This window comes from Muscardinus avellanarius (assembly GCF_963383645.1).
Source record: "Muscardinus avellanarius genome assembly, chromosome: 11".
NCBI lineage: Eukaryota > Metazoa > Chordata > Mammalia > Rodentia > Gliridae > Muscardinus > Muscardinus avellanarius.
Genome location: NC_137797.1, coordinates 68,059,267 through 68,079,989, shown reverse-complemented (window position 1 = coordinate 68,079,989; position 20,723 = coordinate 68,059,267). Strand labels below are relative to the sequence as shown.

General features: G+C 58.6%; 1 protein-coding gene across 5 annotated transcripts; it reads left to right on the top strand.

The window, feature by feature from the left end:
• Positions 1-1,418: 1,418 nt before the first annotated feature.
• On the top strand, positions 1,419-19,639 carry TNS2 (tensin 2; the record flags this gene model as incomplete). 5 transcript variants are annotated; one of them, XM_080706074.1, is made up of 29 exons in its annotated part: positions 1,419-1,472; positions 6,748-6,856; positions 7,323-7,360; positions 8,253-8,291; positions 8,590-8,628; positions 8,737-8,786; positions 9,029-9,200; positions 9,473-9,523; positions 10,323-10,445; positions 10,532-10,596; positions 11,381-11,464; positions 13,160-13,272; positions 13,353-13,413; positions 13,702-13,777; positions 14,001-14,130; positions 14,236-14,301; positions 14,379-14,492; positions 14,609-15,820; positions 15,948-16,101; positions 16,200-16,789; positions 16,875-16,964; positions 17,722-17,847; positions 18,040-18,132; positions 18,262-18,339; positions 18,469-18,546; positions 18,915-19,083; positions 19,175-19,243; positions 19,334-19,363; positions 19,501-19,639. In XM_080706074.1, 29 exons carry the CDS (start codon positions 1,419-1,421, stop codon positions 19,637-19,639), a joined length of 4,212 nt encoding a protein of 1,403 aa, XP_080562200.1. The 5 variants fall into 5 exon arrangements, with proteins under 5 accessions (XP_080562200.1, XP_080562199.1, XP_080562197.1 ...); XM_080706073.1 differs by lacking the exon at positions 1,419-1,472 and adding an exon at positions 4,133-4,207; XM_080706071.1 differs by lacking the exon at positions 1,419-1,472 and adding an exon at positions 4,133-4,207 and having other exon boundaries at positions 15,915-16,101.
• Positions 19,640-20,723: the final 1,084 nt, after the last annotated feature.

Here is a 20,723-nt window from a genome sequence, read left to right as displayed (position 1 = left end):
GGAGGGCCCTGCCTCTGAGACAGGAGGGCTAGGCAAAGCTAGCCTCAGCAACAGTGAGACCCTGTAGTGTTTGTTTGTAGTGGGGGCAGTGGGGATTGAACCCAGGGGTGTTCTATCTCTGAGCTATACCTCTACACCCCCAGCCCTATTTTTTTTTTTTTGAAACAGAGTCTCACTAAATTACCCTATTTTTTAAATTTTGAAACAGTCTCACTAAATTGCTAAGAGCCTAAGTTGCCCAGGCTGGCCACTAACCTGCAATTCTCCTGTCTCAGCCTCCCAAGTACTGGGATATGACAAGCTGGTGCCACCACACTTGGGTGACCCTGTTTTAAAACAAAAAATAAAGCCAAGTGTGGTGGTTCGTAAATCCCAGAACACAGGAGACTGAAACAGGAGAGTGGCAGGTTTGCAGACTGCCTCAGCCATTAGTGAGGTCCTCCACAACTTAAGACTCTGTTTCACAATATAAAATTTAAAAAAGGGCTGGTGATGACACTCAGGAGTAGAATGCCCCTGGGTTCAATCTCCCGCACTAAATAAACGGCGCTAAATAAAATAAATAAGGCTGGGCTGGGAGTATAGTAGTAGCTCAGCTCAGAGGTAGAATGCCTGAGTTCAATCACCAGTGCAAAAACAAAAAGAAAAAAAAAGTTAAAAAGACCTTAGAAAAGTCTAGGGGGTGGGAATGATGGCGCAGCTCCAGAGCTGGGCAGTGGGTGGGAAGTCAGCAGCTGGTGGGCCTCGAACCTCCCGTGGAGTCTTCAACGCCCGTCGCAGAAGTCGTGGGTCAGTGGGCCGAGGAGAGGCGTCCTCGCCGGCGAGGGCCGCGCAGGACCCCACGCCCGCCCCGCGAAGCGGCCCCCCGGCCTCCCGCCGCGGCCACCCGGGCCCGCGCCCCCCCCACCCCCCGACCGTCCCGCGGGCTCGCCCCCCCCACGCCCCCCCCGACCGTCCCGCGGGCTCGCCCCCCCACCCCCCGACCGTCCCGCGGGCTCGCCCCCCCCACCCCCCGACCGTCCCGCGGGCTCGCCCCCCCCACCCCCCGCCCGTCCCGCGGGCTCGCCCCCCCCACCCCCCTGACTGTCCCGCGTGCTCGTCCCCCCACCCCCCGACCGTCCCGCGGGCTCGCCCCCCCCACCCCCCGACCGTCCCGCGGGCTCGCCCCCCCCACCCCCCGACCGTCCCGCGGGCTCGCCCCCCCCACGCCCCCCCCGACCGTCCCGCGGGCTCGCCCCCCCACCCCCCGACCGTCCCGCGGGCTCGCGCGCGGCGGGCTGGGCTGGCGGGAGCCGGCGGGGGAGGCGGGCGGCGCGGCCGGGGCGGGGCCTGCAGCCGCGGAGGAGGCGGCGCGGGCGGAGGAGGCGGCGGCCGGCGCGGCGGGGCCCGGAGGCTGCGAGGCGCGCTCCGCCGCCGCCATGGGCTGGCCCGGGGGCGCCCCCTGCTGCTGCCCCGCCCGGCGCCCCCCGCAGGTGAGTGGCTGCGTCACGCCGCGGGCCGGGGGCCGCGGGCCGGGGCGGGCCGGGGGGCGGGGCTCCGCTCGCCGAGGCCACGCCCCCGGCCGCCGCCGCGCTCCCTCCTCCCTCTGGGACCCGCGGCGGAAAGCCGGCCCCGGGGCCTGGCTCCGCTCCCCGCCCGCGCGCCGGCCCCGGACCTCTCCGGCACACCCGCGCTCCCGCCTTCCCTCCCTCTCCCGCCTCGGGCCTCACTCCTCCTCTGCGGCCGGGCTCCCAGCCTCGTACCCAACCACAGCTATTTCCAGGAAGGGGGGTGTGGGTGGAGGGGTTTCTCCAAACAAACCCCAGCTTCCAAGTGAGAGGGGGCCCAGCTGGGGGAGAGGCTGACAGGCTCTGGAAAGTTCCAGGCAGGAGCAGGCTGAGGGTCTAAGGGCATCTGGTGATGCCTTCCCGGCTGTCCCCCAGTAAGCTGTTTCCTCGCAGACCCTGCCTCCTAGGGATCCTTTCCCTTTTTTCCTTCAGAGGTGCTCAGCAGGGTGGGAAGAGACCCCACTCCCGGGGTGGGGGGAGCACCAACACCGACTTAGTGACACTCCCCGCCCCCCCTGCAATCACTGCTGGGGCACCTCCTGTTGGGCTGGGTGGGCAGTGTCTGGGACCAGTGAGAGTCAGAGGATCTTTGAGAATGTGTTCCAGGTGAGGGGGCAGTCAGCTGCAGGAGTAGGGAGCAATATTCTGGAGAGGTCGTGTCAGGGCTCTGCCATAGGAGCAGAGGAGGGAACTGGGCAGAGAAAAGCCACCCTCACCACCATCACAGTGCCCAGTCTTCCTCCAGTGGTGCCAGACCTGGCCAGGCCCGGCTGCCCACCTGGCCAGAGGCCTGGAATGTCCTGGACACAGCCAGGGCTGGAGGTGGGTTGAAGAGCCAGAGCCCACTTTAGTTTGGCTACAGGCTGGGGGGTCCAGGCCTTGCCACAGAGATGCTGCCTTCTGGCCAAGGTACCCTGGGGACAGGCTTCGTGGCCTAGAGAATTGGAGCTTCCAGGGAGAGGCCTCAGGCCAGTCCAGGCAGGTCCTCAGAAGTGCCCAGGTGGGCTCCCAAAGCAGGGAGGCTCATCCCAGAGAAGACATGTTAGATCAGTCCTCCAGGCCGGGCGCGGTGGCGCACGCTTGCCCTGTGCTTGGGAGGCTGAGACAGGAGGATCACATGGGTTCGAAGCCAGCTTCAGCTACTGAGTGAGGCTCTCAGCAACTTAGTGAGACCCTGTTTCCAAATAAAATATATTTTAAAAAAAAGTCAGGGAGTATAGCCGGGAAGTAGAAAGCCTCTGGGTTCCACCCCCATTACCACCACCACCAAAAAAAAAAAAAAAAAAAAAAAGATCAGTCCTCCATCCCAATGGCATGAGGGAGGAGGAGGAGAGGGAAGTTGAAGGACCCCGTGGGAGCAGCCCCTGGGTTCCATCCCCAGACCCGTTAAAAAAAAAAAAAGTAAATACCATGCAAAGGAGGGGGGCACATTTGCTCCTTCTGAGTGACAGCTACAACCAGTCCAAAGGCTGCTGTCTAGGCTTGGGGCCCAAGACCCCCCAGGGCCATTAACCCCTATGTTTTAGGATGATTACTCCCCCCTTTCCAAGGCCCCATCCACCTCCTTCCCTTGACTCCTGGGACAGGAAATTGGCCATGTTCCCAGGAGGGAGGCAGGAGGCCCTAGAGGGGGGTGGAGTGTGTGTTGGGAGGGGGCCTCCTGTCCAGTCCTGGGCCTGGGGACACTCCTCCAGCCCTGAGGAAGGAGAGCAGAGCCAGAAGAGACATGAAGGTAGAGCTCAGGCTTGGGGGAGGTGGGGGAGTGTCCAGCCCTGGGGCCTGGGCTGCAGAGCCTCAGGTTAGGGCTGGGAATCTGTTAAGTGGGGCCTGAAAACCAGCTGGGGAATGGAGGCTGGGTCAAGAACAGAGCAGCTAGGGTTCCTCAGGAGACTGCAGCAGGAGAAGGTACCCCTCCAAAGGGCACATCTGTCATCTCCTAGAGCCTGGCCTTGAAGGTTTTGGGGGACGGGTGGCAGTTTTCCTTTTTCTACTTCAAAACCAGCCAAACTGAGGCAGGAAGCTGGCCCTCAGTCCCAGTTTCCCTGACCCTCAGGATCCTGGGATCCCTGGCTGCCCTGAGTAGTGGTTCCCAGCTCCCTCCCCACAGGAAGTCCCAAGGGAGCCGGAGCATTCTGGCCAGGAGGCTGACTGGGACACTGTGTTCCCCACTGGCCCTTGAGCCCTGCCCTGAGACCTGAATTCCCACCCCGCCCTACTAGGGACTGACCTCAGGGCTGGATCTCAGGACCCTGAATCCTGCAGATCCCTAGATAGGTGCATTACCGGTTTGTGGGGGTGTGGGGCCGCTTTGGAGTGAGGGGAGAGCTGACACTCCCAGCAGGGTAGATCCTGGGAATCTGATCTCCGGGCCTCCCCCGCACCCCCCCCACTTCCTGGAGCAGCGACCTGCCCCCTTCCCGCCTGCACTTCCCTCCACTTCCAGGGCCAGGCTTCTCACACCAGCCAGACAGCCTACCCTCCGCCCAGGGGAAGCACTGCCTCCGCCAGGCTGCTTCCAGGAAGCCCCCAGCCAGGGCCCGGCATTGTTCAGGCCCCGCGGCCAGCACCCCAGCCAGCCGGACACCATGAAGTCCAGCAGCCCCGTGGAGAGGCTGCTCAGAGCCCTGGGGAGGAGGGACAGCAGCCGGGCCACCAGCAGGGTAGGAGTGCATATAGGCTGGGCAAAGGTGGGGCAGGGTGGAGGTGTGGGCATTGAGGGAGGGCCAGGGCTCAACCCAGACCTTCTCAATCAGCCTCTCCTCCCTGCCTGGCACCCCTCATTCCTCTGCCCTGGGGGAGCCTGGGCTGCAGTGAGCAGCAGATGTTTGGGTTACAGTGGATACTGTTTTGGCTCCTCTCTCTCTTCCCTGCTTGAGCAGGGGTGGGGGCCCCAGGTGTACTTCACTGTAAGACTTTTGTGGGCACCAACTGGGAGTCCTAGAGCAGGGCTCAGAGATCAGACCCCTTCCCTGGCCAGGGAAGTTGGGGGGGATGGGGGGGAGGTGGCACAGAAAGGCAGGGAGGCAGCCAGATGTCAGGAGTGCTTGAAAACTGGAGTTTGGCTTTCCACTGACTTCCTCTGTATATGTTGTTAACACCAAGGGCACCCAAGTGTCCCAGTGGGTTCCACAAGCTTGGTCCAGCCCAGAAGAATTCCAAGGACAGTCAAAATATCAGAGGCAGCCGGGCGTGGTGGCGCAGGCTTGTAATCCCAGTATTTGGGAAGCTGAGACAGGAGAATCTCAGTTCTTGGACAGCCTCAGCTACTTAGTGAGGGGCCCTCTGCAACTTAGTGAGATCCTGTTTCAAAATAAAGAATAAAAGCCGGGCGTGGTGGCGCACGCTTGTAATCCCCGCGCTTGGGAGGCTGAGACAGGAGGATCGCACGGCTCGAAGCCAGCCTCAGCTACTTAGTGAGGCGTTCATCAACTTAGTGAGACCCTGTTTCCAAATAAAATATATAAAAAGGTCTGGGAGTATAGCCCAGAGGTAGAAAGCCTCTGGGTTCTACCCCCAGTATCACCAAAAATATATATATATTTTTTGTGCCAGGCATAGTGGTACATGCTTATAATCCTAATACTTGATCTGAGCATGGTGGCGCACGCTTGTAATCCCCGTGCTTGGGAGGCTGAGACAGGAGGATCGCACAGGTTCAAAGCCAGCCTCAGCTACTTAGTGAGGCTCTCAGCAACTTAGTGAGACCCTGTTTCCAAATAAAGTATAAAATAGGTCTGGGAGTATAGCCCGGAGGTAGAATACCTCTGGGTTCCACCCCCAGTACCACACACACGAAAAAAAAGAATAAAAAATAGGGCAGGGGGTGTAGCTGGGAGGTCAAATGCACCTGGGTTCTATCCCCAGACCTGCAAAACAAAACAAAACAAAACAAAAAACTATAGAGTATAGCTTTGAGGTAGAATGTCCCTAGGTTCCATCCCCAGTACCACAAAAAAAAAAAAAAAAAAAAAAAAGCAGAGGTGCACACCTATAATTCCAGTGACTGGAAAGGCTAAGGCAGGAGGACAGCAAGTTTGAGGCCAGCTTTAGCAGCTTAGCGAGAACCTGTCTTGAATTTTAAAAAGGGTCTGGGGATGTAGCTCAATAGTAGAGCGTCTCTGGGTATCGCAAAACAAAAAAACACACAGAGGTAGTGCTCCTGGCTCCCATCATTCGTGCGCGCGCGCGCGCGCGCACGTGTGTGTGTGTGTGTGTGTGTGTGTGTGTGTGTGTGTGTGTAAGAGAGAGAACTAGGGATCACCACTACACCGGATCCTTTCTCTGCTTCTCAGCCTTTCCCTGAAGCAGCAGCTCAGGACAGTATACTTGAACTAGGCAGGCAGGTCAAGTTGGGGAGCAGGGAACGGGAGCTTGGACTCCAGAAGAGAAAAATGGGTAGAAGACAGAGGTAGCAAGGAGGCAAACTGTCCCCAGACAGGATGGGAGGAGTGAGCCAGTGGTGGGTGTGCCTAGTGGGAGCCTGCAACTTGAAGGGAGCTAGGCCTGGGGGCCGCCCAGCCTCCTGCCTCCTTGCACCTCTGGCCCATCCCCTTCTCATCCAGTGCTTGAATCCCACTCCAGACTCAGTGACATCCAGAGGCAGCTGGACATTTCTCCCTAGTGTCATTCCTCTCCTCCAGCATCACCACCCCCTCCTTACACAATTGCCGTCTGCCGCCTCAATGCACAAAGAGTAAACATGTTGTTCTGACCATGGGGGAGGGTGGCCTGTCAGCTGCCTGGAGCCTGGGGACAAGAGAGCAGGACTGGCTGAGGCCACTCCTGCCGGCTTGGCTTGGCTCAGTGACACATGCCTGGACTCCCCTGGGCGCTCTGTAAGCAGGCCTCCATGGGGAGGGCCAGATGGGAGGAGGGTCCGAGAGCACCCCACCCCACCAAGAGGAAGGCCCTGGGTTTGGAGTGGCAGTGACCAGGGCATCACACAGCAGGGCCACGTGAGGGGCCTAAGTGATCCCTTGGGAGGAGCTGACCCAGCAAAGGTGACGCAAGGGGTCACATTCCAAGCACTGTTGAGGACAGGCCCCATGACTGCTCTGAAACAGCTGTGGCCAAGTGTCTCCTGTAGGTTTGGGGCTCTAGGGGACGGAGGAAGGAAAGCTGTGCCATGCTAAGGCCCCTGTCCAGTCGCCGAGATGGGCCCGCTGGGGACTCACACCTCTCTCTGTCCCTCCACCCGCAGCCTAGGAAAGCTGAGCCACATAGCTTCCGGGAGAAGGTCTTCCGGAAGAAAGCCCCAGTGTGCGCAGTGTGTAAGGTGACCATCGACGGGACAGGTGTCTCCTGCAGAGGTGAGGCCCTTCACCCTGTGACTCTGACCCTCCATCCTGCACTACTGTAGTGCACCGGGGTCCAGGCACTGGACGGAAGCTGCAGCGTGCCTGCTGTGCTTCAAGCAAAACCAGGGAGCCAAGAGGCAGCTGCCTCCCCTTTTCAGCAACCCTGGGTCCCCACAACACACACCTGCTGCCACCTTCCCATTCTGTCCTGTGACTGGAGGGCTTCCTGCCCTCTTCCTCCTCACCCTCGTCCACTCACATGGCCCCTGGCTCCCCAACTTCCCTGGCCTGGGCAGGAGCACCCCACTACCATCGTCTTTCCTCAAACTCTACCCCTGCTCTCCCACTACTAGCAGCCCAGGACAGCTAGACTAAGAAAGCCCCATGGTCTGCTTCTGGGGCCTGGGGAGGTGGGGAAGGGCCCCTTCTACTGCCCCATGCACCCCTTCTAACTCCTTTACTCCCCTTCTCTGTCTAGTCTGCAAGGTGGCCACACACAGAAAATGTGAAGCAAAGGTATCTGGTTCTACCTGTTACGGGGGGGGGGGCGGTGAAGGAATTCATTCCTCCTCCCCGTATAAGCTTCCCCAGCCACACTGGCATGACCCTCCACCCTTCCCTGTCAACACTAGAACCCCCTCCTGGGTGGCAGGGGTGCTGTGCTGGGCCCTTTAAAATCCACCCTACTCCACCCTTGGAGGGCTGGCCCAGGCAGGTGGACAGTGAGACAGCGTTTGTCTTGGTGCTGTGCCCAGGCTGCAGCTGGCGAGAGTATGGGGGGTGGGGAGGAGGAGGAAAATGAGGAGGAGGAAGGGTGGGGTGGGTGGGGAGGGAGCAGGACTGTAGGGACTGGGCAGCCGGATGGGCTGTGCCTTCCCTCTGGGGAAGGGTCCTCAGGATGCCTGGGTGGGTCTTGTCCTGGGCCCTGAAAAGATTGGGCCTTTCCAGGCACTGGCTGTAGATGGCACCCACTGTCCACTGGGGACCTGAGACAGCCCCATCTCTGAGTTTTCCTGGTTCTCCTCCTACAGTGTGCGTGTGGTGGGGGGGTCCTTGAGCCTTGGAGCTGGCTTGGGGAGATGTGTATCCAGGGGCGGGGTCTCCTGTGAAAGAGGCCAGTGTCCGCCCCTGGCCATGGCTCTATATATAAATCCTGTCCTGCAGCTGGATGAATGGGGGTCTGTGTGGGCAGGGGGCTGAAAGCCAAAAGCAACAAGTGGGGGGCCCACGGGGTGGGGGATGAGAGACCAGAAGAAGGCTCCCTTAAATAGAGCAACCTCAGCTGGAGCCTGCACCCATCCACTGACAGCCCCTCCGCCTTCCTGCTAGAGCTGAGGGGCTGCCCCATCCTCGAGCCCAGAGAGCCCATGTCACAGGAGCTCACCCCCTTCCTTGGGTCTCCTTCCAGGTGACTTCGTCCTGTCAGGCCCTGCCTCCTGCGGAGCTGGTGAGTGTGCTTTGGGACGGAGCAGGGAAAGCAAGGAACCTGGCCCCGTGTCCAGAGGTCTGGTGGCCTCAGAGAGGCCCCCAGAAGGCTCCCTGAAATGGAGAGTTGTGGGTAGTGGTTAGCCTGACCAGGAAGGAAAATAATGTCTGAGCTCTCTGCTGTTCTCATCTTCTCCGGCCTGCTGGGGTTTGGGCCCCTCTCCCCTCTCCAGGGGACAGAAGCTCATCTGCCTTCCACTATCCCCAGGCTGCTCCTGGCCTCCGCCCTAATGCCTGTTTTCTCCTCCATCTCCCTCTAGCGGCGAAACACGGCCCCAGTAAGGCGCATAGAGCACCTGGTAAGGTGATGCGCGGTGGGAGTAGGGGGTAGCCTACGAAACTTGGACGGGGGAGCCTAGGACGTGGGCACCCAAAGAGATGCCCATAACCGGTTACTCATCCACCAGGGATCCACCAAGTCTCTGAACCACTCAAAGCAGCGCAGCACTCTGCCCAGGTGAGTGAGGCGCGCGCGGCAGGGAGGGGTGTGCCCGCGTGCCCCTCCCGCCAGCCCTCAGCCCAGGGCAGAGCTCTGCAACAAGCCCCCGGGGGCAGCCACCGCCCCCAGACGGAACTCCCCTGGGGATGCGCCCTCAGGACCCCGCAGGTCCCACTTGCGGTCTCCGGACAACCTCCGGCCGCACTAGCCACCTCCTGGCCCCGCCTCCCGTTTCCTACGTCAGCCTCGCCCCTCCCCAGGAGCTTCAGCCTGGACCCACTCATGGAGAGGCGCTGGGACTTGGACCTCACCTACGTGACGGAGCGAATCTTGGCCGCTGCCTTCCCTGCGCGGCCGGATGAGCAGCGACACCGGGGTCACCTGCGAGAGCTGGCCCACGTGCTGCAATCCAAGCATCGTGACAAGTACCTGGTGAGGGGCGGGGCCGGCCGAAATCAACCAATGAAAGGGCTGAGAGCCCAGGTGGGCGCGGCTGCTCGCTGACGTCAGCCCTGAGGCGCGGCCGCCAGGGGGCGGGGCCGGTCGGAGGAGCGGAGAATCCTAGAAGAGGGTCCTCTGGCCTGTGACAGCTGGGCCAGGCCGCGAACACCTCCTTGTTTTAGAGGAGGACTTAGAGAGGATCCGCCTCTAACGGACCTACCTGTCTGAGGTCACTGCCGTCTGAAGTGCCCCCTTTATTTCAGCTCTTCAACCTTTCAGAGAAAAGACATGACCTGACCCGCCTGAATCCCAAGGTAGGAAAACAGCCTGTCCCAACTCAAATTAGACCACTCCCACCTCGGAAGACCCCAGCCTTGTTATTAATAGTAGCAGTTGGCATACCATTTTACTTTTTTTTGTTTTTTTGTTTTTTTGTTTTTTGCGGGTCTGGGGATGGAACCCAGAGGCATTCGACCTCCGAGCTACACGCCCTGCCCTATTTTTTATTCTGTATTTTGAAACAGGGTCTCACTAAGTTGCGGAAGGCCTCACCAAGTAACTGAGGCTGGCTGCGAACTGTGATCCTCCAGTCTCAGCCTCCCGAATGCTGGGATTACAAGCGTGTGCCACCACGCTCGGCTCCATTTTACGTGTGTGTGTGTGTGTGTGTGTGTGTGTGTGTGTGTGTGTGTAGCTAGGGATTGAACCCAGGAGCATTCTACCTCAGAGTTACATCCCCAGCCCTATTTTTTTTTTAATTTGGAAACAGAGTCTAGCTAAGTTGCTGAAAGCTTTACTAAGTTGCTGAGGCTGGCTTCAAACTTGCAATCCTCCTGTCTCGGTCTCCCAATTACTGGGATTACAGGTGTGTACCATAACACCAGGCTCACTTTACTCTTAAGTACTTTGCTATGTGACAAATTACTTAAGACATCTCCCCAAATGGTGCAGCAGGTATCAACCCAATGTATAGCTAAAGGGAAAAAAAAAAGTGCTGAAGCAGTTATGGACAATCAGCAGGCTCCTGCTCTTGTCCCGACCCCTGTACCTTGACTCTTCTGCCCCCCTCCCTCTTTATTCAAGCCCACACACACGCACCCCTGTACTCTTCAGGTCCAGGACTTTGGCTGGCCTGAGCTGCATGCCCCACCTCTGGACAAACTGTGCTCCATCTGCAAAGCCATGGAGACCTGGCTCAGTGCCGACCCGCAGCACGTGGTGGTCCTGTATTGCAAGGTGAGCTGGGATCTGTGGGGTCACAGGGCTAGGCCCCTCAGCCTGGGGCCCAGCAGACCCTCTATCACTGTTTCTCCATCTCTCAGGGGAGCAAAGGCAAGCTCGGGGTCATCGTCTCTGCCTACATGCACTACAGCAAGATCTCTGCAGGGTGAGGCCCCCAGTGCCTGAACTGCCGCTTTCCCAGCGCCCTTCCTCATCTGGCCCCGACTGAACCCGCCTCTGTGTTCAGAGCCCCTGGCTGTCAGTTTGATGTTTTCACCTCCCTTTATCACTGTATTTCCCTACAATTTCCAGCAGACCATCAGTATGATTTAAAATAATTCACCTTTAGTGTCCCACAGTTCTATAAGCTAAAAGTCCAAAACCGAAGTGTCAGCAGGGCCCGCTCTCTCCGTGGCCTGGGTAGACCCTTCCTTGCCTCTTTCTAGCTTCTGCTGGCAGCTGGCAGCCCTTGGTTTCCTTGGCCCGCAGCCGCCTCACTCTGACCTCTGCCTCTGTCATCACATGGTGTTCTCTCTGTGTGTCTGTGTCCCTGTGTCTCCCCTTCTCTTCCTATAAGGACCAGTCACAGTGGATTAAGGGCCCACTCTACTCCTGCATGACTTCATCTTAACTAATTACATCTGCAGCGACCCTCTTTCCAAATAAGGTCACATTCTGAGGTACATATCTTTTGAGGGGACACAATTCAGCCCACATGTGGTCTCACTGCCCCATCGTACAGATGAGGAAAGTAGAGTCCAGGGAACAGTTTCCGGAGGCCCAACAACTACTGAAGTGACTGTCCTGTGATGCTCCTTGTTCCTTTAGCACCACTGTGGGTTTACTCTAGACGCAGGGGGCTGAGTCTCTCTTCCCTCCCTGGGGCTTAGGGATGGGAGGCCAGCATGGAGACAAGCCTCTGCGCCTCACACCAGCCCTGCTTTCTCCAGGGCAGACCAAGCGCTGGCTACGCTTACCATGCGGAAATTCTGCGAGGACAAGGTGGCCACAGAACTGCAGCCCTCTCAGCGCCGGTGAGCAGCCCAGGAGGACAGCTAGGTTCTCTCGTTCATGCAGCCTCAACTGGGCAACTCCTATATGCCAGGTGCTGAGAATTCAGAACAAGCAAGGTCCCACTCTCAGGGAGCTTACCTGCTAGTGGAAAGAAGGCAGGAAGCCTGTGAATAAATCATTTCGGATGATAATAAGTTCTATGAAGAAATTCTATTAAGAAAATGAAGCTGAGCCCTGTGATTGAAACTTGCAAGACAGACTTGTATACCACGAAGCACAGACCAAGAAAAGCTTTCCAGGTAGAACAAGTACAAGGCCTCTGAGGCGGCAAGAGAGACCAAGGAGCCAGGCACAGTGCAGCTCACCCGTAATCCCTGTGCTTAGTAGGAGGTTCAGACAGGAGGATTGCAGGTTTGAGGTCAGCCCCACAAACTTCAGTAAGACCCTCAGCATCTTAGTGAGACCCTGTTTCAAAATAAAAAGGGCTAGCTGGGCGTGGTGGCGCACGCTTGTAATCCCCGCGCTTGGGAGGCGGAGACAGGAGGATCGCGCAGGTTCGAGGCCAGCCGCGCTGGCGTAAGAGACCCTGTTTCAAAAATATAAAATAGGTCTGGGAGTGTAGCCCGGAGGTAGAAGGGCTTCCAGGAACCCCAGTACCACCAAAAAAAATAAAAAATAAAAAAATAAAAAATAAAAAGGGCTAGCTGGGCATGGTGGCGTACGCTTATAATCCCCGCGCTTGGGAGGCTGACAGAAGGATCGCACAGGTTCAAAGCCAGCCTCGGCTACTTAGTGAGGCTCTCAGAAACTTAGTGAGATCCTGTTTCCAAATAAAATATAAAATAGGTCTGGGAGCATAGCCCAGAGGTAGTAAGCCCCTGGGTTCCACCCCCAGTACCAAAAAAAAAAAAAAACACACACACAAATAAAAAGACCTTAGCCAGGCATGGTGGTACATGCCTATAATCCCAGTATGTGGGAGACTAAAATAGTAGGACCACAGGTTCCAGACCAGCCTCAACATCTTAACAAGACTCTCAACAACCTAGTAAGACCTTGTTAAAAAAAAAAAAAAAAAAAAAGCTGGGCGTGGTGGTGCAACATTTGGGAGGCTGAGACAGGAGGATCGCAGTTTACGCAGTTTACGGACAGCCTCAGCTACTTAGTGAGGCCCTCTGCGAATCAATGAGACCTTTTTTCAAAATGAAGACAAAAAATAGGGCTGGGGTTGTAGCTTAAAGGTAGAATGCCCCGGGGTTCCATCCCCAGTACCACCAAAAAAAAAAAGGGCTGAGGAGCCGGGCGTGGTGGTGCACATTTATAATCCCAACATTCGGGAGGCTGAGACCAGAGGATTGCAGTTCACGGACAGCCTCAGCTACTTAGTGAGGCCCTCCGCAACTTAGTGAGGCCCTGTTTCAAAATAAAGCATAAAAAATAGGGCTGGGGGTGTAGCTCAGAAGTAGAATTCCCCTGGGTTCCATCCCCAGTCCCGCAAAAAAGGGGGGGAGGGGCTTAGGGTATAGCTCAAAGGTAGAATGTCTCTGGGTTCAATCCCCAGTACCAGATGGAGACAGAGGCTGGATGCAAGGAGGAACTTTCCAGTGAGGGGAGATGGCAGGGAAGTGCCGAGGGGCAGGCCTTCCACGGCTGGGGAGGGCATGCAGACTCAGGAGCCCTCTAGAAGGGGCCTGTGTCTTCCTTGACTCCCCCAGGTATATCAGCTATTTCAGTGGACTGCTGTGTGGCTCCATCAGAATGAACAGCAGCCCTCTCTTCCTGCACCATGTGCTTGTGCCAGTGCTGCCCACCTTTGAGCCCAGTACAGGTGAGTGTCCTCCATGGGGAGGGCCACCTCCCACCCACTCCACTCAGCCCCACAACGTGCCTTCTTCCCTGCGCCTCCAGGCTTCCAGCCCTTCCTCAAAATATACCAGTCCATGCAGCTTGTCTACACATCTGGCGTCTAGTGAGTATTCCATTCCCAGGCCCGACTCCTCCATGGCCGGGGCTTCCTCTCCCCTGCTTCCTGCATTCCAGCTTCTCTGGCCTTCCTAGGCTCGAGCTTCCAGCTCCAGCCACTGCTGCTGAGAACCAAGACCACCCTGGAACCCATTCTGCAGATGGGGAGGCTGAGGCTCTGCTCAAAGTGTCACTCAGGGCTGACTCCGACCTCCCTGGTCCCTCCTGACTGCATAGCCACCGCCATGAAGCCTGGGGTGACTCCACTCAGCTCTGCCTTTTCTCTGCCCCACAGTCACATCCCAGGCCCTGGTCCCCAGCAGCTTTGCATCAGCCTGGAGCCGGCCCTCCTCCTCAAAGGCGATGTCATGGTGAGGGATGGGCCAGGGGGCAGTGGTGTATCCTATTGGCTGCATAGTTACCTAGACACTCATCAGTTCGAGATAGACTAGAGGGCAAAATAGGGATCCCCTAGTTGGAGAGGTCACCTTGAGGATAAGGCATTGCAGAAGCTCTGATCAGGCAGCCTTGGGGTGGAGACACAGAAGAGGTGAAGTGGCCCTGAAGCCTGATCCCTGGCCTCCCCTCCCCCAGGTAACCTGCTATCACAAGGGCGGCCGGGGGACAGACCGGAGCCTGGTGTTCCGAGTACAGTTCCACACGTGTACCATCCATGGCCCGAGACTCACCTTCCCCAAGGACCAGCTGGATGAGGCCTGGGCTGGTGAGTCAGAAGCAGCAGCCCAGGGCCAGAGCCCGGGGAGGAGGCAGGTGTGGTGGGCAGGGGAGGGCGTGAGCAGGCTGGCTCCTCACTGCCCACTCCCCACAGACGAGAAGTTCCCCTTCCAAGCCTCAGTGGAGTTTGTCTTCTCTTCCAGCCCCGAGAAGATCAAGGGTAAGCATAGGGGCTTGGGCAGGGGGAGGTCAAGGTCCTATGTCTCCTGCTCCTCAAAACCTTGGGTGACTCCCCAGGCAACACCCCGCACAATGACCCCTCGGTCTCTGTGGACTATAACACCGCAGAGCCAGCTGTGCGCTGGGACTCCTACGAGAACTTCAACCTGCGCCATGAGGACAGCGTGGACGGTGTGTGGGGCAGCCCTGGGGGGAGGTGCAGGCTGGCACAGGGAGGGCAAAGAGGGAGATCCAGCCGCAGTTCCTCACGCGGTTCCGCTCATCAGCTCTCCCTCTTCCCCACCCAGGCACGCTGGCCCACACGCGGGGCCCCCTGGACGGCAGTCCTTATGCTCAGGTGCAGCGCGCCCCACGCCAGACCCCACCAGCACCCTCTCCGGAGCTGCCCCCGCCGCCCATGCTCTCCATCAGCAGTGACTCCGGCCATTCATCCACACTGACCACAGAGCCAGCCGCCGAGTCCCCAGGCCGGCCACCCCCCACGGTGGCTGAACGGCAGGAGCTAGATCGCCTCCTGGGAGGCTGTGGAGTGGCCGGCGGGTCCCGGGGAGCTGGGCGCGAGACGGCCATCCTAGATGACGAAGAGCAGCCCCCCGCGGGCGGAGGACCCCACCTCGGGATGTATGCAGGCCACAGGCCTGGCCTCAGCCGCCACTGCTCCTGCCGCCAGGGATACCGGGAGCCCTGTGGGATCCCCAGTGGGGGCTACTACCGACCAGAGGGAACCCTGGAGAGGCGGCGGCTGCCCTATGGGGGCTACGAGGGCCCTCCCCAGGGTTATGCCGAGGCCTCTTTGGAGAAAAGACGCCTTTGCAGATCACTGTCTGAGGGGCCATACCCCTACCCTCCTGAGCTGGGGAAGCCCACCAACGGGGACTTTGGCTACCGCTCCCCCGGCTACCGGGAGGTGGTGATCCTGGAGGACCCTGGAGTGCCTGCTTTGTGCTCATGCCCAGCCTGTGAGGAGAAGCTGGTGCTACCCACAGCAGCCCTGTATGGACTACGACTGGAGAGGGAGGCTGGGGAGGGGTGGGCCAGCGAGGCTGGCAAGCCTCTCCTACACCCGGTGCGGCCCGCGCACCCACTGCCTCTGCTGGTGCCTGCCTGTGGGCACCACCATGCCCCAGTGCCTGAATACAGCTGCCTGAAGCCACCCAAGACAGGCGAGGAAGGGCATGAGGGTTGCTCCTACAATGTGTGCCCTGAAGGCAGGTATGGGCATCCAGGGTACCCTGCCCTGGTGACCTATGGCTACGGAGGAGCAGTGCCCAGTTACTGCCCAGCATATGGCCGGGTGCCTCACAGCTGTGGACCTCCAGGTGAGGGCAGAGGATATCCCAGCCCTAGCGCCCATTCACCACGGGCTGGCTCCATTTCCCCGGGCAGCCCGCCCTACCCACAGCCCAGGAAGCTGAGCTACGAGATCCCTGCAGAAGAGGAAGGAGACAAATACCCACTGCCTGGGCACCTGGCCTCAGCAGGACCCCTGGCATCTAAAGGTAAGAGGCACTGGAGTGGAGGAGGGTTCTGGAAGATGGTGAGGAAGTCAAGCGGGCACAGGTGAGAAAGAACTCGGCCAGAGAGAAGAGCCAGCTCCTGCTCACAGTCCCTCTCTCCCCACTGCAGAGTCGTCACCCGAGTCAGTGTCCTGGAGGGAGGGCCCGAGTGGGCACAGCACACTGCCTCGGTCTCCCCGAGATGCCCAGTGCAGCACCTCTTCAGAGCTGTCTGGCCCTTCCACACCCCTGCACACCAGCAGCCCCGTCCAGGGCAAGGAGAGGTATGTAGGGGCCAGAGCCCCTCCCGGGAAGGCAGTGCTGGGGGTGTGGGGAACCCAAAGCAAGGGCTCTGTTAACCATCTGTCCTTCCACCCTGCAGCACCCGAAGACAGGACACCAGGTCCCCCACCTTGGCACCCACTCAGAGACTGAGTCCTGGCCAGCCCTTGCCCCCTGTTTCCCAGGGAGGTACTGAAAAGGCTCCTGAGCTATCAGCAAGAAGTGGGCCTGAGCCTCGGAGCCCTAGCCCCTTCTCCCCAAACTCCCCTCCCAGCTCACCCAATGACTGGCCTCAGGGAAGGAGCCCAGGGGCCCACTCAGACAGTGCCAGCCCTCGGGGCCCGGTACCCACCACACTGCCAGGCCTCCGCCACGCCCCCTGGCAGGGCCCTCGAGGCCCCCCAGACAGTCCAGATGGGTCCCCCCTCACCCCTGTGCCCACTCAGATGCCCTGGCTTGTGGCCAGCCCAGAGCCACCGCAGAGCTCACCCACACCAGCCTTCCCCCTGGCTACTTCCTATGAGATCAATGGTCCCACTCAGCCTCCACTTCCTGAGAAACGCCATCTGCCAGGCCTGGGGCAACAGCCAGGGCCCTGGGGCCTAGAGCAGGCATCGCCACCAGCCAGAGGTACCAGTCACCACGTCACCTTCGCACCCCTGCTCCCAGATAATGCCACCCAACTCCCAGGTATAAGGGCCTTCAGAGAGCCCATTCTTCCAGAGGTGGGGACTGGGGAGGCCTAGGGCCTGAATTCAGCCCCTTTCTCTCCTAGATCCCCCCACACAAGAGAGCCAAAGCAATGTCAAATTTGTCCAAGATACATCCAAGTTCTGGTACAAGCCACACTTGTCTCGTGACCAAGGTGAGAAACAGCTTGCCCCCGTCCCACCTGGTTGAAACGCTGGGCTTCTCCTGTCTGGGCTCCTTTTCCCTGGGCCAGGCCCTTCACCAGCAGATGGTTCTGGCCTTTGAGCCCAAAGTGGTTAGTCTCAACATGGGAAAAGCACCGGGCATGACAGCGCACACTTGTAATCCCAGCATTCGGGAGGCTGAGTCAGGATCAGGGTTCATAGACAGCCCCAGCCACTTAGTGAGGCCCTTTGCAGCTCAGTGAGACCCTTTTTCAAAATAAAGAATAAAAAATAGGGCTGGGGGTGTCACTCAAAAGGTAGTATGTCCCTGGGTTTCATCCACAGTACCGCAAAAAAAAAAAAAAAGATTACTGTGTGCTAGTTGGGCATGGTGGCACACACTTAAAATCCGAGCATTTGGGAGGCTGAGACAGGAGGATTGCAGTTCGTGAACAGACTCAGCTACTTAGTGAGGCCCTTTGCAACTCAGTGAGACCCTGTTTCAAAATAAAGAATAGAAAATAAGATTGCGAGTATAGCTCAGAGATAGAATGCCCCTGGGTTCCATCCCCCGGTACTGCAAAAAAGAAAAAAAAAATTACACAGGCAAAGCTCCTGGGAACTCTAAAGCCCTGTCTCCAGATTCCCACCACTCCCTACAACTGCCAGGGAGAGAGGCCTGGGGAGCTTGTTGGCAAAGGAGGGGCTACAAGGGGTCCACAGCTATATGCAAACTTCTCCCCACTGTCCCTCCCTGCTACCCTGCAGCCATCGCTCTGCTGAAGGACAAGGACCCTGGGGCCTTCCTGATCAGGGACAGTCATTCATTCCAAGGAGCCTATGGGCTGGCCCTCAAGGTGGCCACACCCCCACCCAGTGCCCAGCCCTGGAAAGGTATGGAACACCTCCTGCCAGGGGGCAGGAGTGAAGTGGAATGGAGAAATGTTGCAGAGGCAGGATAAGAGGCTTGGTGCCATGGAAGCAAGGGGCAGGAGAAGACCTCTGCTGCAGGAAAAAACCCATGGGGAGAAGCTGGAGCCTGGTACCTGCTAAAGCCTTACTTTCTCTCCCCTGCCCTCTGCTCAGGGGACCCTTTGGAACAGCTGGTTCGCCATTTCCTCATCGAGACTGGGCCCAAAGGGGTGAAGATCAAGGGCTGTCCCAGTGAGCCCTACTTTGGTGAGAAGCAGGAGCCCGGGAAGGCTCCACTGGATCGGCTTAGGGAGAAGCCAGGAATCTCAGGGGGGTGGAAGGGAAAGCTGGGGGCCTCTGTGGGCACCTTGGGACTTTTCTTACCTCCCCACACAGGCAGCCTGTCCGCCCTGGTCTCCCAACACTCCATCTCCCCCATCTCCCTGCCCTGCTGCCTGCGCATCCCCAGTAAAGGTGGGTAATCTGCCCTTAGTCCTCTCCCACTCTTCAGCCAAAGGCAGAATCCAGAGGTCCTGGCTCCCAGTCTTCCCTTGAGGAACAGAGGGAGCTCTGACCTTCCCCATGGGCCTTCATTCTCCTCAGACCTTCTGGAAGAGACGGCAGAGGCCCCGGTGCCTACGAACATGAGCACGGCCGCCGACCTCCTGCGCCAGGGAGCTGGTACAGACCCCTCCCCTGGGCACCAGGGGCTGAAAGGCCTGGAGCTGGGTGGGCCCTGACAGATGCTTTTAACCCATGAAGGCTGGGGCTGGGGCAGGGGCTCATGTGTGTGGGGGTCAGGGAGTCCCCAGTGTCGGTTCTCAAGTCCGAGGAACACTGGAATTTTAGTGGGCCTCTTCCCAGCCAGCATTTCTGACTAAAGGTCTGGTGGAGTTGTGGGAGCTGCCTTCCAAATCACCCACGTGATTCAAGTGCATTTTGACCCTGTCTGGGGAAAGTGCAAGAGCTGGTGGTCCAGAAGACCAGCGGGCAAAGACCCGGCTGCCAGCAGAGCTTTGCTCCCTCCTTGACCACTCTGTCCCCTCTAGCATGCAGCGTGCTGTACCTGTCCTCGGTGGAGACAGAGTCACTGACAGGCCCCCAGGCTGTGGCCAGGGCCAGCTCTGCAACTCTGAGCTGCAGTCCCCGCCCAACACCAGTTGTGGTCCACTTCAAGGTGTCAGCCCAGGGCATTACACTGACAGACAACCAAAGGAAGTGAGTGTGTGCCTGCCCCTGTGGAGCCCCACGTAAGGCCCTCGAGGGCCCAGACTTCTGAGTGGGACTTTCCTTCACCCCCTGCATACAGGCTCTTTTTTCGTCGCCATTACCCAGTGAGCAGCATCACTTTCTCCAGCACTGACCCTCAGGACCGCAGGTGACACTCCCTCCAAGCCTTCCTCTGGCCCCAGCCCTCCTTCCTAGCTCTACCCTGGGCTGCATTTCCTCATGGTTCTTCTCTTAACAGATGGACCAACCCAGATGGGACCACCTCCAAGTAAGCTTCCCCCACATGCCTGACTGGGCACCTCCATCCTCCCCGACCTTGGCATGAGTCAGCCCAGCCTCAGCCAGCGACATTCTCCTGTGGAAGGGATGCGAAGGCCCCTCCCCTTCCTGGCTTTGTCTCCCTAGGATCTTTGGTTTCGTAGCCAAGAAGCCAGGCAGCCCCTGGGAGAACGTGTGTCACCTATTTGCAGAGCTTGACCCAGATCAGCCCGCAGGCGCTATTGTCACCTTCATCACCAAAGTTCTACTAGGCCAGAGAAAATGAAGGAGGCCACAGCTCAGAGCCCACGTCCACACTGCGCCCTCCCGGCACCTCACAGCCCGCACTTCCCCTGGCCTGGACCCCCGGAGGAGCCATGCTCTTTCCCCGCCCCTGGCCTGCTAAGCTAAGAGGATGGGTCCCTGAGATGACCTTGCATGTGAGCAGATGGCAGAGACAGGCATGTGAGGGGTGAGGAGGCACCAGCAGTTGAACCCTAAAGGGGATCAGAACAGCCCCACCTGCAGGAGAACATCAGCCCTCAGGGAAATCGGGCCCTGCCAGCTCCATCCAGCTGCAGGTCCCAGCATAGCAGGGATCTGGGAGAGGCATGGGAGCAAGTTGCTCCCTCTTCTGCCTCCTGTCTGAGCAGAGTTGAGAGTGGGATCACTTGAATTGGGGGAAAAAAGAGAGTCTATTTTTGTCTATAATAAAGAAGTTCTATACACCTTTATAGGGGTTGATACCTTATTCACAGCAAGATCAAGGCGCCATGGCTCTCAGGAACATACCTGTGCTTCCATGGGGCATCCCACATTACCTTCCTGGCCTAACAACTGTCCACATCTGCCTTCTACCCTGTGGCCTGGCCCTGGCCCTCTGCACTGGACAGGACTCCTGTTCCAGCAGTACTGATAAATACGGAAACTCCGTCTTTATTGGCTGTATAAACATCTCTGGTCTGTACATACATTTCATACATCATAGTGCAGGGCCTGAGGGGAGGTCCAAGGGGCCCAGCAGCACAACAGCCCACCCACTGTCCCCACAGCACCGCCCTCTGTGCAAACGGAGGCCAAGGGCTCCTGCTCCTTTTTCCTTCCAGCAGGAGTCACTGTTAACAGAGGGGCTCAGGTCAAGGGATAGTAGGAAATAGGAGGGCTTGGGGAAAGGATCTATGTAAGTGCTAAAACCAAACACTGAAGCAAAACAGGCAACTGGCACAAGCAGCAAGCTGGGGCACGGGGCAGGCAAGGGAAGTGAGGGGCCACACTGCCCCTGGGCTCACTTGTCAGGGCATGAGAGACATGCCCCAGAGCCCCAGCCTCTATCCAGGGAGCAGCAGCAGTACTGCAGGAGAGGGTGGACG